The sequence below is a fragment of the Melampsora larici-populina genome, assembly GCF_000204055.1.
Source record: "Melampsora larici-populina 98AG31 unplaced genomic scaffold MELLAscaffold_105, whole genome shotgun sequence".
Classification (NCBI taxonomy): domain Eukaryota; kingdom Fungi; phylum Basidiomycota; class Pucciniomycetes; order Pucciniales; family Melampsoraceae; genus Melampsora; species Melampsora laricis-populina.
The window spans coordinates 137,869-153,096 of NW_006768869.1; the positions used below are offsets into that span (position 1 = coordinate 137,869).

A 15,228-nucleotide genomic window follows, 5' to 3' on the forward strand; every position below is an offset into this window, starting at 1 on the left:
ATAAGCACATTCTGTCGTATAGTCTTGCTGGACTCCGCGAAAGGTTTGAACCAGTCTGGAAAATAAAAACATGTTATTCGAGAAAGCTTGAATAAAATGAGATCCATATATTTGACTCACACGAATGTTTTGGATAGCTTCAACTGTTGCAGGGAAAAGTTGAATTTCATTCAGACCCAAAGCGGCTTTCTTAAACTTTTCAATCACCATGGAAACAGCAGCATACACTCCACCGGATTCTTTATGGACAGCCAGATGAGTCATATTGGGAGGCAGCTCCCTCCGCTTCTTGGCAACCATTGGAGTCACCTCACCACCAGGTGTTCTTCCAAAGGCATTGTAACATGTCCTGAAAGAACCTTTTCCAATCACCACACTTTCATCAACTTTGAAATGATACGGTGTTACCACCCATTCAGGTTTACCTTCTGCATTTCCTGTCAAAATGCATTTTTTCCCAACGGTGAAACCGTCTGTAGTCTCAGCAGGTGGAACAGGGCAAGCCATGGGAAGCTTTCGACCAAATACGGAGATATCAATAGCCTCTCTGAAATCAAAGGCCGGTACTAAGGAGGGCATGTCAGCCAGACCAAAAATGAGTAGTGAACAAGAGCGGTGAGCTTACCTGTCTGGTGAGGTGGTATCACATGAGTCATAGCTACAGGAGCCACATCACTCTGAGCACGGTGGGGAGATTTTCGTGGGGTGATGGGTGGCAGGAGTGTGTATGTACTATTCTTGGTTTTAAAATTAGAAGCCTTCTTTCGAGTGACTCGTGGTGAGGTGACTTTTGTTGAAGTTGAAGGTGTACACCTGGCTTTCTTGCTTGGCTGGAATATTTCGACACTCAAAGGCAGATCACCATCACTATCACTATCACTATCACCATAATCCGCTTCTTCATCTCCATCATCTAATAACATCTCCTCATAAGTCAAATGTTGAGATGCCTTTCTTTTAGCTTGTTGTTGAGGTTGTACCGGCTTACTGGTGGAAGGTCGAAGCCAAGGATTATTTTTGACATATTTGTCAGCCAGAAAAATTAGCTCGAGGCTAGGTTCTCCTTTAGTGTCATCAAGATATCTAGCAAAAACTTCATTGTTATGTAAGACCACAGGTGATTTCCGGCCACGGCCGGTTTTGGCCAGGTTGAAATACTCAGAGTTGTAAACTTTGGGTGCCTGAGGGTAAAGAGGAGAGTCAACCGAGTGGCCCCACAGGTTGAAGATGCCTTCCTTGGTGTTGTCCAAGAGTGTCAACGATGACCTATCCACAGTGAAAGTTCCCCGAAGTAGACCATGAGCGAAAGAGCCGGTGTCGTATATCACCATCCATCCTACAGAGCATACTCGGCCAGTGTGAGTAGTGAAAGGTGGAGGTTTAGGTGCTGCTGGGTAACCATTAAACATGCGGTTGCTGCTAGCTTGTTTCTTGGCAGCAGCTCGCTTTGACTTGTCGCTTTGAAGTTGGTGGACATGAGTACCAGTGGAAGTCGAGGTACGGGCTGCAACAGCTGCTTTGGCATTGATGACCTTGAGATTGGCAGGGCGGGGTTGAGAAGCTTGGGTGGGTGCCTGCTGGGGGGGAGAAGGAACCTTTTTGTTTCGGTCCGCATTGATGTTTTCAAGGCAGGGTCCACATATTTTGTGTTCGCCTTGACGGAGAGTACTTTGACATAAGGGACAATTAGGTCGGTTCATGATAGTGAAATATGAGTATCTGAGAGAAACCAAAGTCGAAGAAGAAGCAGATTGAAGAAGATTGAGGTCGATCAAAGAAGATTGAAGTCGATCGGAGAAGATTGAAGTCGATCGAAGAAGATTGAAGAAGATTGAAACTGATTCAAGAAGATTGAAACCGAATCAAGAAGATTGAAGAATATTGAAGAGGATTCAAGAAGATTGAAGAAGATTGAAGAAGATTGAAACCGATTCAAGAAGATTGAAGAAGATTGAAGAAGATCGAAGAGAATTGAAGAATACTAGGGAACAATGAAGCCGATACAAGAATATTGAAGAAGGGTGAAGCCGATCCAAGAATATCAAAGAAGATTGAAGACAATCAAAGAAGGATGAAGAAGAGTGGAGACGATCAAAGAGGTTCAGTGTAGTGTAGAAGAGTGAAGACGATCAAATAAGGATGAAGAAGAGTGGAGACGATCAAAGAGGTTCAGTGTAGTGTAGAAGAGTGAAGACGATCAAATAAGGATGAAGAAGAGTGGAGACAATCAAATAAGTATGAAGAAGAGTGGAGACAATCAAAGAGGTTCAGTGTAGTGTAGGTTTGGTTGAACAAGTGGATGGGTGGAGACTATAACAAAAGTTGGAGGAATGACTAAGATGATCGGTGATGGTGTGTGGGTTGTGTGATTGGTTGAGAGGTAGAGGTAGAGAGGTACACTTTTCATCATCTAATGTGAAGTTTTCATTCTTGGGGTCTTTGTTTATGGTTTGTTAATTGTCGTTTTTTGATTATCGACATTTGTTTTTTGATTTTCAACTTTTGATTTTTTGATTTTTTGATTTTTGAATTTTGATGTCCTCTTTTGTGGTTTCCTGGTACTTTTTGTGTCAATGCGACAATGGGGTGACAAATGTTGAGTTTCAAGTTGTAAATCTACTGAAATTTGGGCCGTAACCTGGTCTGAAAGGGGTTTCTGCCATGACTTTTACTCCGGTACAGGGGTTTTTGCCCTGTATTTGAGTATTTTCTGTAGTTTTGTCTTTGATTTTTGAATTTCGCACCCGGGAATTGTGATTTTCGTTCTTTGATTTTTGCATTGTCACCTTGACACCTCTCGCATTCCGTACAACTTGACCAGGTGAGCTTGAAATCACCTTCCTGAAAAGATATTGCTCTGCAGGAAACTTGGCCGCTCTTTTGAGGGATCACAAACTTCCAGAGCCTCTTGAGGCGTATGCTACAAGGCTCCAGTCACTATATCAGCCAGAAGAGCCTCGGGCTAGACGGCATTCAAATGGTAATATGTTATCAATTGATAACAATGTTTTGAAATTGTTAATTGAACGTTTAAACGGGGAAGAAGGAGGATCATGGCAATGGATGACACCAGAAGACTTATGTTTACTTAGTGAAGACGAGATAGTTGGTATATCACCGGTCTCTCCACGAGCGTTCTTTCATAAACGCATAGCACACATGGGCGTGTCGTTTTCCACTGTCTCAACAAGTCAGAAAGACAGTTTTGTGGCATTCAAAATTGGTCATACCAATACAGTGGCCTTTGGAAGAATATTTTCGATTTTTACTCACTCAAGAAACTCAAGATCCTCAGAGGCTAAAAAGACCTGTTCCGAAACTTGGGTACAGGTTCAGTGCTTCCCTGAGATTCCATCAAGACTGAGAAGATATGATCCATTTGGTTCTGTGAAAGCACCTGATGCGCAAATTCACCTACGTGCGTGGGGCCCAACAAGCGACAGACTTGTGAAAATAAATGAGATAATAGCCCACTGCGCGTGGATGATGTATAGGCCTGGTTTGATACACAAGAACCTTGACATACCTACTGTGGCTCTAGTATCAATAGATAGATAGAATAACTTGACTGTAAATTTTTCATTTCAATACATTTACAATGAGGGACAACCTCACGTTCAGATCATCCTGTCTACTCAGCGTGCGATAATTTTGTACAAATGACCGCTACATTTGATAATATTACTTCATACAAAGGTTGCTTCTATTAAATTGTAATACAAAACACTTTCCTTTACCTGGGAGGGCATGCTTTATCAGTACTCATGTCTGCAAAATAAAGTTTTCATAACACAAAGCCTGAGCAAAAGATATTTTGTAAGATTAACAATAGAAGGACTTACAATGTAATGCTATAGTTGCGTCTAAATTGACCACGAAAAAAGTTAGTCACAAACCTAGAAACCAAGCCCATCCAAGGCATTGCGGATGGCAGGTATTATTGGATGATTATCAATATTCATCTGTGCTTTCTCCTTAGCGGTAAGGCTATGGAGAAATTCATTTGAATAGCAGTCCTTAGGTAAGTTTTCGGGTACCGGAATCTTACTCAAAAAAGGGTTCTGCACTCAAATACGTGGACGTGACGGACGTCCACGAGGTGAAGAGTTGTTGCTCCCAGTAAGACTCTTCTTGAACCGTGCTTGAGACTCGTCGAGGCGTTTCCAGATGTTGGACAGATCTTCACTGCGCCACTTGAGGTTTTTAACATCTATAGGGGTCTTATCTCCTGGTGTTGTATCTGATGCGCTTTCGGCGTCCGTTTCATCATCACTGCATGCAGATTCGACCAAAGGTAAGAGCGGCCATAATGAACGGTGATTCATTATAATGGTTTTTCGTGCTTTTCTGAGCTGGATCGCAAAAAGAAGTTGGAATTGTCAGTAACCCTCTAGATGAGCATATTTCTAAAAGGACCAACACGACCAAGTCTTGTTGTGCGCCTGTTTGTATCGTCTGCCGCCTTCTGACGATCTGTCTCCCACTGCTCTTTACGATACCTGGGAAGAGATGTAGAAATGAAATTTTGAATATGTGAATCAATACTATATTGAGGACAAAACTTGCACATACCTTTTCTTCAAACTCTGAAAGTATGTAGCAAAACATTTTGTAATGTATTGTCTATTCTCCGTGTCCAAGGACACTCCCGGATACTCTCCATACCCAACTAGCTTGATAAATATCTTTTCTGAGATTTCCCAAAGCCATTTATTTTCTGGTGATTGCGCTGAATTAGCGAAATCAGGCCGAAAGCTTTCCATGCCAACCGAGTTCATTAGCTTCATGATTACTGCAAGTTGTTGAGGGGTGGCGTCTGGATGGCCAGGTCCATCCAGGTATGGGAGACTCGGGTCGGATGCATTTTGATCTCCAGAAGGATGTGGCAAATCAGAAATGTCGATATCAATCGTATCAATATCTTGGTCGTACATCCACTTTGACTTCTCCTCAGTACTTGCCGGCGGTGGAGGTGGACTGGTTTCGGATTTCCTACCTAGCATCACATCAACATGAAAACGAATGTGGGCCTTACTCAAAACGTTAATGGGTTAGATTGATGTATTTTGGCCAAAGAGATTGTAAAGTTACTTACTGATGTTCTCCCACCGCGTGTATTTTTCTTGACCACTGTCTCGCCATCCTTGGCTACAAGGCCTTCGACCACTTCCGTTAAATATTTTACCTCTTGCGCTAGTTTTTCAACCTTTTGGCTTGTGGCCAGGCAAATATGCTTGTTGCATGCGTTACTTTTTTCTAAAATAGGCGATAAACATGATGAGCGTATTATCATTTGCCAAATTTTGAGGCTTGCATTACAAAAGCACTAACCTTTGGTTGTATCGTTGACCTTTGACTGACCTAGGTCCTCTTCTTCTTCTGTGCTCTTATTTTTGTTCTTTGTACTATTTCTTTTCTTAGACTTATGTGAATAAAAGATCTCTACGCTGCTGTCAGAATTGTGTTCGGAGTCATGCATAAATTCAGAGGCCTGCTCTTCCTCGTAGTCATCTTCAGTTTCCTCTCAAGCTCTTTCTTTGCCTTTCTTTTTCTTGCTGGAAGATTCTGCTTCAGAGAATCGGATTGTGCGACTTGATTGAATGGTTGATGATGTTTCTTGTGCAGAACTCGGAACCGCAGGTGTTGAGGTTTTGAGTGTATTCGATTGAGGCTGTTCTGTTGCTGAGTTTTCAGGACCTGCTGCAGATTAGCTCATGAAATATCAGTACATGTCATACAAGCAGCCTGATCGGCATGAACAGACTCACCCTGTTTTTTTGTTTTTCTGGAAGATTCTGGTTTAGATGATCGCATTGTGCGACTTGATTCAATGTTTGATGATGTTTCATTTTCAGAACTCGGAACCGCAGGTGTTGAAGTCTTGAGTGTGTTCGATTGAGGCTGTTCTGTTACCGAGTTCTCAGGACCTGCTGCAGATTAGCTCATTGAAATATCAGTACATGTCATACAAGCAGCCTGATCGGCATGACCAGACTCACCCTGTTTTTTTGTTTTTCTGGAAGATTCTGGTTTAGAGGATCGCATTGTGCGACTTGATTCAATGTTTGATGATGTTTCATTTGCAGAACTCGGAACCGCAGGTGTTGAAGTCTCGAGTGTATTCGATTGAGGCTGTTCTGTTGCCGAGTTTTCAGGACCTGCTGCAGATCAGCTCATTGAAGTATCAGTCCATGTCATACAAGCAGCCTGATCGGCATGAAGAGACTCACCCTGTTTCTTTTTTTTTCTGGAAGATTCTGGTTTAGAGGATCGGATTGTGCGATTTGATTGAATGTTTGATGGTTTCTCATGTGCAGGACTCGGAAAAGCTGATGTTGAAGTTTTGATTGTATTTGATTGGTTTTCACGTGTACCTGTTGATGCCACTGAATTTGAGATATCCTTTTCCACATGATCGATGCGAGGATTCTGGGGTGTTATTACTACAATGACGTCCAGGATAACAACAACTGGGATCAGTCTAACATCATTTTAATGAGAAACCAGGTGTTCAGAACTTACTCAAATCTCTGAACTTTTCGCAATTCCGAATCAAATCCAATTTGTCCATTCCCCGAGTGTCCACGCCCACTTCTGACACCATTTTGACAAGGTCCTCCACTGCGAAGATTGAGTAGTCGACCTGATTCTCTTGTACATCTAGTTGATCTTGTACTTCAGTCTGAATTGAAATGATAGGAATCGGAATATTTTGGATAGTTGATTTCGGAGGACCAGCACAAGATCGTCTTGGTTTTTTCTTTTGAATATGCTTGTCAAGGAGGCGAAGTAGACGGTCTTTACTGGCCGTAGGGAGACTTTGCGCTGGTTCTAGCAATTCATTCAGTCAGCTCGTCACTCTACAATCCCTCCTTGTCCAGGAACTCCAAATGGAAAAGGACTGAATGAAGGGCTTACCGTCCAGTTGTGTTTCTGGTTCTGGTTCATCCCGTGTACTACCTTTTTTCCTTTTTCTGGAACCTGCTGGCGGATCAACCGGATTCTTCGCCTCATCGTCCACGATCTTCTCTATCTTGTCTTCAATTTCGTTGTTGAGATTCCGGTTGCGCACTAAGCGAGAACTTGCCCGCTTGGCCATGAAGTCTGAATATGAAAAGGATACGAATAACCAAAATGTAATATGAAACAAAGAAAGAGTATAAAAGTGAAAGAAGTGGAACAAGCTGGGTATGATATATTGTGAGAGGGGAAGCACTTGAACACATATAGCTGTGATAGTCATCTCGAATATAATGAGTTGATATAAAAAATGAACAAAGGAGTTCTTGACAAAGAGGACTCATGTTGCGCGTTGTGAACTCGGGGTCATCAACTACATACAGAGAACATGTATACACATGACTCATTACTATGTAGTTAGGCAGATTACTATTCCGAATAACTCACAGCATCTCTAGTCCCTCCCACGGGATAGATAATTAAATACAAGGGAGGCCATCAGTGTTATGGAGCTGTGCGGCCATTGTTATAAAAAAACCTTTATGCTTTGTTTTCTGATCATCGCTCAGCTTTGCATCTTCCTTAGCAACTGTGAAGCTTGTGATCATTGCTGCAATTCAAAAAAACAAGCAATATAATCACAATATGATGATCATGGTATAGCACGAATATAGTCCTAATGTTAAGGGAACAACATATATTTAGATCACACGGTATCACTGATATTGTAATCATTGGAGACAGCAGCGAGGAAATCAGTTTTTCGGGAGGCAAAGACACAGCCACCTATCTTTGTCAAGATACGAATTGAACCAAAAGTCACATGATACATCAAAACAACCAGATTGTTATATTTATGTGATGATGATCCGAGACTCTAATTATTCTTTGAGGTGGGAAGCCAACTTTTGGCTGAGTGACTCATAGCTATCGTACTCCGCTTGAAGATCAATACTGCCAAAGGTATCAATAAACTTTTGAAGAACTTTTGTGTGTCCCTCCATTTTAGCATCGGTGCTGTAAGTATAATGGTCCATCGCGTCCATGTGGTTTTCTAGAATTTGCACTCTGCTCTTGAGTTCATGAATTTGTTCATTTGCGAGCTTGAGAGCATCTGAAAGGCGGTCAATTTCGATCATTAGAAATACCAGGCCGGTTAGCTGAAATGTACCTATGAGCAATCGGGATATAGATTTACCATCTTCACCTGGTTTTTTGACTTTCCGTTCAAGCTTGTGGATTCTTCCGTCAGTAAGCTTTAGAGCTGTCGAATGGGCCTCAATCTCGCGCGCTATAGCACACATGCAGTTAGCTGCGATGTAACTAAAATCAATAAGCCTGCCAGAGAATACAAACCATTTTGGCGTAGTTGTTCCGCATTTTGGGACAAAGTCAGTTCCACGTTTTGAGAGAGAGTCATCATGTTTTGCTTGATGGAGTCGAGTGAAGTTTGGAGCTCAGCAAGCCATTCTTGCAACTTCTCATCTACAGATAAAACAAGGATTGAAGGGTCAGACCAGGATATGTCTACATCGAATAAGAAAGCTCCTACTTTTGCTTGTGTCGTCTTGTTGGTGCGTCAGATGGTCTCCAAAAGCATGTTGTTTGCTTGTTAATTCGGATTCTGGCATTTCAATGATGATCTTATAAGTGGCTTTGTGACTGTATAGAGATCAAGCGGATAATTAGAAAAGATGAAATCGCGGACGTAGAGAATTGATTGTATTAAATCCAGGGACGAGTGAGCCTTATACTTACTGTGGATATCAGACAAGATGGGGAAATGAGAACTGAGTTTAGGAAGGAGGAACCAATGATTACAAAGTATTGATTCTTGTAACTTTGGGAATTTGAGCTGGATCAAAGTTAGATACGAAGAAGGGCACATATATGTGTACTATTTGAGTGGTCCATCCACGTTGTATGTACATCAGGAATTTAGGTGGGAGGGCACTATGGCGATAGAGCTCATATAACAAACCTTGCACGAGGCTTAAGGGAATTCGAATTGTTGATCCACTGCATGCACATTCACGTAAAAACAAAATATATGCTGATGTTATTAGGAGATTGATTGATTTTGATTGCACGTCTGAGATTGATCATATTGCATTTACGTTTCCTCTGCTGTCCTTGCGATCATCAGGCATTCTGAATGATTCTTTTGTATTAAGAGTTCGAAAGAATATTCTACTGTTTAGATTATCTCTTCCATAGTCAAATTTGTTCTTGAATCTTCTTGATCTGATCAATTCACATAAGTAGGTGGTGTCTCAACTTTGATCATATACTTCATTAAGATCCATGTTACATCAATTTGACGGTGTTTATCTCAACTGCAGTGTGTGTTGTGATAAAACGGTTTCTGCTCATGTGATTGTAAAAATTAACAAGGAGTAAAATTCACAAAACCTCCGAGCACATATGATGACTAGAGAGTCTACTGATGAGTACAACAATGTTCATGAAGTGGAGACACTTGGTTCTAAGTTATATAGTTATAGAATAGACAACCTGCTGTGTATAGCGCTGAAACACAAAGAGATTTATAGTTAATCTCAACATATTGAGCTTGCATCATAAGATGATAAATAGGCTAATCACAACTCTTGTCGTCGTCGTCGTCTGAAGCCATTAACTTCTCGAGAATCTGACCATGTGTCACAATCTCCTCGTGATCTATGTTGAATCGGCGCTGCAAGGTCTCCACTCGAGATTCCAAATGAGTGAGTTTTGGATTAAGTGTACTTGTAACTTGTGCGGTTTTCTTGAGGCAATCTTTATCTTTTTGGAGCATTTGGATCTTGTACGCTTGAAAACATTGAACATTAGATTAGTCAAGGCAACAATTGGTATAATATTTAAGGACACAAACCCTGATCTTCAAATTGCATTTTGGCTTGTAAAACATCAGCACTCAGTTGACCAATCTCTTCTAAGACCTGAGCGATTGAGCTTTCAAGTCAACAGACTACAGAAACACGGATTGGTCTTTGAGCAGGAAGAAAATGAAAGATGATGAGAGCCATGATACTCACTACGCTCTTCGCGTCCCCTTTCCTCCTTAAACACATCAACACCAGATCGCTTTGTTCCAGTCACGATGGTTGGAGAAATCGGTGGAATACCCTTGCCTAGCACTTGAGAAAAAAACTCAACATTATCAGCTTGGATCGAGACAAGAAGAGGATAAATACAAACCTGGGTTTCCAACATCCATACAATGAGTATCCGAAAAATCAATGAGATCTTCTATTTGATTACTTTCAGAATCTGATGGCTTTTGAGAGACACTTTGGTGTTGAGTTTGATCGGAGACAGGCGGTCGTTTGATCACATTACGTTTGGAAGCATTTGGCTTGGTGACGGCGTTCTGTAAAGGCAAGGCTGGCGTGGCGAGAGAGTTGTGCAAGTCTTTGAGATCCTTCTCATTGTCGTCAAAAGTGAGAGTCGTATTTGAGATTGAGTGACCAGGTGCCGATGGATGGGTACTCCGTTGAATGGCAGCCCCAGTTGAATTGGTGGGTTTAATGACAGTACGAGACAGATGGGCAATCTGTAATCAACATACTATGTGTTAGTCATGAAAGATAAACATATTCAAAGTCTGAAGATAACAAAGGTAGGACTCACTTTCTTCTTTTTGGAAATCTTTGAACTTATATCACAAACATCCGAACCTGCAGAAGATAGACAAAAATCCAACATTAGAGACCAATAGTTTGAAAAATCAGCGAGACACAATTGTACCCAGTTCAGTACTGTTTAGGCTTTGTTTAACTTCGGAAGACGCAGCTCGTTTTGCATGGCGTGAAGCTGTGTTCAATTTGAAGAATGGTGGAGTTGGTGGTTTCAGTGTTTTCAAGTTTTGAAGGTCTTGAAGTGAATCAAGTTGGGGATATCGTGATGTGGCAGTTGAACTACGGATCTCGGTGGTTGTGGCGGTAGACTGATCTTCGGTCACAATGGGTGCATCGATGCTTGAAGTACTTCCCGTCGCACATGCAGGCGCATCACTTGCTGCGTCAGGAAAGTCTATGTTGGTGGATAGGATTTTGTGAAGGCGATGAATGGATCAGTTTTCAAGACTCTGAGTTGTGTACAAATTCTGCTTGAGTCCAAAGGACATACATTCGGGTTGGACCGATCGAACCAGCTGAGCCAAGCCAACTGGGCCTATCTTCGGCCGTATCGGAGTTTTTGGATGATGGATATGCATCCAATCCAGCATCATCTGCTTGGATACACCGGGTGCACTAGGGTCAAACTTTGATGGGCAGGACATTGCTCACAAGAGAAGTGCAGCAAAAAAGAATTAGTCAGAGATGAAAGATCGAGGAGAAGGTTGGGGGAGAAGACAATGTAAATAGGGTATGAACTTACTCTTCTTATATCAGTGAGGAATGGACAACATCAAATGCAGAACGAAGAAGAAGAGAGGGGGATGATGGACGATGGTGAGTGATTTGATGACATGCAAGTATACACATCCAAGATAAGTCGATCATTGGACGTTGCCAATTCTATGTATGATACTGAATGAAAGATGCGCAAATTGAATTGTGATATAATTGGATTATGAACGTTGCGGAACAGTGCGGAACACAAAAATTGTGGGTTGCTACGGTCCATACTCGATTAATGATGTAAGGCACAGTCACCAAGCTTGGTGACTGTACTTTTTGCCGCCTTCTAGAGACAAATGATACAATCAATTTGGAATTAAAACTTTCAGGATGACAGACGGTCATCTTATTTGCACAGTCACAGGTTCAAACTAGGATGACATTGGAACATGTCTTTGAATTCTATCTAACAAAGCGTTTGCTTGGCTACACATCACTACACACGTACAATCTATGAAATTTAATGGAACAATCTTTGGCAATCCACGGAGGGACATTACAGTATGATCCTTTTTGCATGTTTTCAGACTTAAGTAACAGGTGATATTTGTGTTCTGGGGTCCACTTAATGACATAAATCATTTATGTGTTCTGCCCGGAAAACAATATTTTTTTAGTAGTGTAACCTATGCTGACTTTTCCTCTCTCTTCATTTTTCTCTTTTCTGCTAGTGATGTTATATCGGCCATTCTGAAAGTGATCAATCCTGACATGGTCAAAGTCCGAGCGGCCCACAAACTGAAAAGGCGGCAGTATTATGCGGGTGGTCCTAACCAGGTTTGGGCTTCTGACGGACACGACAAATTGATGCCTTACGGAATTGGAATCTACGGTTTCATCGACTGCTGGTCTCGGAAGCTCTTGGGTCTCCATGCTCATGTCACCAACAGTGACCCACGACATGTTGATTTATGGTATCTTGAACTTGTCAAGAAACACGGAGGCATCCCTCAAAAACTCACCACTGACCGAGGTACTGAGACCATCGACCTTGCTGGCCATCAAATGTACTTTGGACAGCAATACGGCACTGAAACCCCCGGTTTCCAGTACCATAGATATGTTCCCTCTACTAGTAATACTAAGATTGAATCTGCTTGGGAGAAGATGCAAAATGCAGTGACTGGTCACTTGAAAGACAAGATTGCTCAAAGGATTGCGGATGGTGATTATGATCCTGATGATCCAATGCAAAGGTGAGTTGGTGATTTGTGTTTCTTTGAGTAGCTCTTGTACTAACTCATCTTTCTTTTAGACTCTTGTTCCTCCAGCTCTACGTACCCGCCATACAAGAAGCTTTAGATACCTACAAAGACCATGCCAACAATTTTCAAAGGCGTAGAGACAACCGCTCTAGGTTACCAACCGGATGTAGTGCTAACTATTGCTATTACAACCCAGGTGACGAGTTTGCTGGCACAGATTACTTGATAGGAGTTCCCAGTTATAAAGTTGATCAGATCATTGAGGAGGATTATCCAGATCAAGAAAGATTATGGACTAAGACACCTGAGTGGTTTGCGGATGTAGTTGACAAAGTCATGTCTGACATGGAGTTTGATTATGATGATTTGAGAACTACGAATGTTTGGGAGATTTTCAATTTTGTATTAGAAAGGTTGAGACAGTATGACTGGACTGGTACTCCCTTTGCACCACAGCCAGGTGAATCCGATGTGGTATTTAATTAGTGATTAAAATCAAATTGATTTGTTCTTGTAGGCGCTTTATTTGTCACTAGCTCAACATACTAGACTTTGAAACATGCTTTAATGAATTTCTCTTAAATTGAGCTCTTTGAATTGAAATGCACAAATTGAAACCTTACAAACCAAAATTCATTTATGCTATTATGGTAAGCAACCTTTATCAGGAAAACCGCTTGTGTATTGGTTTATCTTTTGAGAAACAAGAGACTTGATAGAGACAGTTACAAAAAGGTAGCAGAAACCAGCATCCCATATGTTAGATCTTAATTGCGGTAGCATTGATTGGGATCTCCCAAATCTGATACATCCCCTGTTGGAAACTCCTCCACACGCAGTGCTTCAGCCTTCTCCAATTCCTCTGTAGGGACAGTTAATGTAATCACTCTCTTTGCCCGGGCAGCTTTTCTCTTCTGAACCTGGAACAAGTGAGAGCTAGGTGTTAGGGCTACATTCACTCACAGAAATTTGTTGTTACACTCACATTGTAAAGATGCTGCTCAATTGACTGTACAGTAACTACATGAAATACTCTGACAGGCTTGGCCTGACCAATTCGGTGAAGGCGGTCCACAGCTTGTTGCACTACCTGAGGGTTCCAATGTGCATCCTGAAGATACACCACTGCTCCATCAGTGTTCCCAGATCCAATGTAAAAGCCTGACTTACCATCAAATAGACCTTGTCCGCACATGTCATGTTCAAACCTACCCCACCAGCCTCTATTGATACGACAAATGCTTCAACATTTGGGTCCTTGGTGAAAGAATTGAGTTGAGAAGTACGCTCAAAGGTGGACTGGTCCCCATGCAGCTGACGGTATGTGATGCCAGAGTTGTCAAAAGCCATGATGATCCTGGGAATGAAGTCAGCTTTTTGATGATATAATGGGGCTAGGTTTTGAAGGAGCTCACCAATCAATAAAGCTCTTCCACTGAGTGTATATAACACTCTTTCCACCACCATGTGATTTTTTCTTCTGAAGCATGTGAACCAAGTCTGCAATCTTTGGGCTAAGCTTCCAGTCCGTTGGAATAGCATCTCTTACCTTGCTGTTATGAATTCTTTCATCCGGTAATTTTATACCCAGTTTTTGCTCAATGAGATTAATGGGTTGATTTTCTGCATCAACACCCTGTTCAATTTGCCTGAATAAAAGAGGGTGGTTGCAAGTCATCCTGAGATTGGTGAGTTGTTTGAAAAATTCACCACCTTGAAATTTCTGCTTCCTTTCAACTCCAAACTGCCGTAAGAAATTCTGATATAGAGTTTGATAAACATCCTTAACCTCTTTATGCATATCTAAAATAATAGTGGTGTGATTAATGGGTGGTAAATCAAATATGTGACTGTCCTTGGTCCTCCTAAGCATAATGTATCGCAAAAGTCTAGAAACTGGGGCCAAATTTCCACGCTGAACCGGTTGAGCAATGTGTGTATCCCAAACCAAATCCTTGTAGAAAGGGGTCACGTGTAAAAACCTCAGCATCATCTGAAGGTCGCCTAGTTTGTTGTGCAGTGGTGTTCCTGTCAGACACAATCTATTGACAGCTTTCAATGCAGTGACACATCTGCTGGAAAAATTGTCATTTCGGATAATACTAAACAAAGTGGAATATCAGTAATTGAACTGAAATTTTACAAGCCAATAGATACACTGACTGTGCTTTGTCAATTACCACACGGTACCACTTGGTTGCATATGTAAGACTATCAAGTTGGTCATTTTGAAGAGTACCTAATGTTGTCAAGATGATGTCTGCTGAATACCATTCTTCTGGTGCACGGCTGGTTCTATTTGTATCATGCCAGCGCATAACCTTGAGTCCCGGTTGTCTTGTATGAAGCTTGATTTCACGTTCCCAATTGTCCATAAGCCCCTTGAGACAGATGAGTAAAGTGGTATGTGAACCTCTAAGTTGACTTTCGGGGCTTTCTCTTTGATAATTCGTCTCGTAACTGAATGCTGCTTGGAGAGTATGTGCAATCAGTGCTATAGTCTGAATTGATTTTCCAAGCCCCATGTCATCAGCCAGAATTGAAGCTCGAGGACTGGTTGGAACTGGTTGTTGATCAGTGGCAATGAATGACTCGCCACAGAGCAGGTTGTCCAGATAATGAATTCTGCGCTCTTTTGGAGTCCAAAAGGAGTAAAT

General features: G+C 41.7%; 5 protein-coding genes across 5 annotated transcripts; all 5 read right to left on the reverse strand.

Moving 5' to 3' along the window:
* Window positions 1-166: 166 nt before the first annotated feature.
* MELLADRAFT_84181 (uncharacterized protein) lies at window positions 167-1,024 on the reverse strand (the record flags this gene model as incomplete). Its single annotated transcript, XM_007418777.1, has 4 exons — window positions 167-185; window positions 227-566; window positions 626-926; window positions 989-1,024. 4 exons carry the CDS (start codon window positions 1,022-1,024, stop codon window positions 167-169), a joined length of 696 nt encoding a protein of 231 aa, XP_007418839.1.
* Window positions 1,025-5,524: 4,500 nt separating this feature from the next.
* Window positions 5,525-7,099, reverse strand: MELLADRAFT_84182 (uncharacterized protein; the record flags this gene model as incomplete). The annotated part of the gene is made up of 6 exons (XM_007418778.1): window positions 5,525-5,700; window positions 5,769-5,930; window positions 6,000-6,161; window positions 6,231-6,443; window positions 6,523-6,831; window positions 6,919-7,099. The coding sequence occupies 6 exons, from the start codon at window positions 7,097-7,099 to the stop codon at window positions 5,525-5,527; spliced, it is 1,203 nt and encodes a 400-aa protein (XP_007418840.1).
* A 742-nt stretch (window positions 7,100-7,841) lies between these two features.
* Window positions 7,842-9,110, reverse strand: MELLADRAFT_114008 (uncharacterized protein; the record flags this gene model as incomplete). Its single annotated transcript, XM_007418786.1, has 6 exons — window positions 7,842-8,074; window positions 8,132-8,251; window positions 8,317-8,445; window positions 8,513-8,622; window positions 8,942-8,979; window positions 9,078-9,110. The coding sequence occupies 6 exons, from the start codon at window positions 9,108-9,110 to the stop codon at window positions 7,842-7,844; spliced, it is 663 nt and encodes a 220-aa protein (XP_007418848.1).
* Window positions 9,111-9,556: 446 nt separating this feature from the next.
* Window positions 9,557-11,711, reverse strand: MELLADRAFT_114009 (uncharacterized protein; the record flags this gene model as incomplete). The annotated part of the gene is made up of 6 exons (XM_007418785.1): window positions 9,557-9,771; window positions 10,225-10,516; window positions 10,594-10,640; window positions 10,711-10,995; window position 11,344; window positions 11,640-11,711. The coding sequence occupies 6 exons, from the start codon at window positions 11,709-11,711 to the stop codon at window positions 9,557-9,559; spliced, it is 912 nt and encodes a 303-aa protein (XP_007418847.1).
* Window positions 11,712-13,338: 1,627 nt separating this feature from the next.
* On the reverse strand, window positions 13,339-15,096 carry MELLADRAFT_84184 (uncharacterized protein; the record flags this gene model as incomplete). The annotated part of the gene is made up of 6 exons (XM_007418779.1): window positions 13,339-13,491; window positions 13,557-13,699; window positions 13,742-13,812; window positions 13,987-14,315; window positions 14,469-14,673; window positions 14,735-15,096. 6 exons carry the CDS (start codon window positions 15,094-15,096, stop codon window positions 13,339-13,341), a joined length of 1,263 nt encoding a protein of 420 aa, XP_007418841.1.
* Window positions 15,097-15,228: the final 132 nt, after the last annotated feature.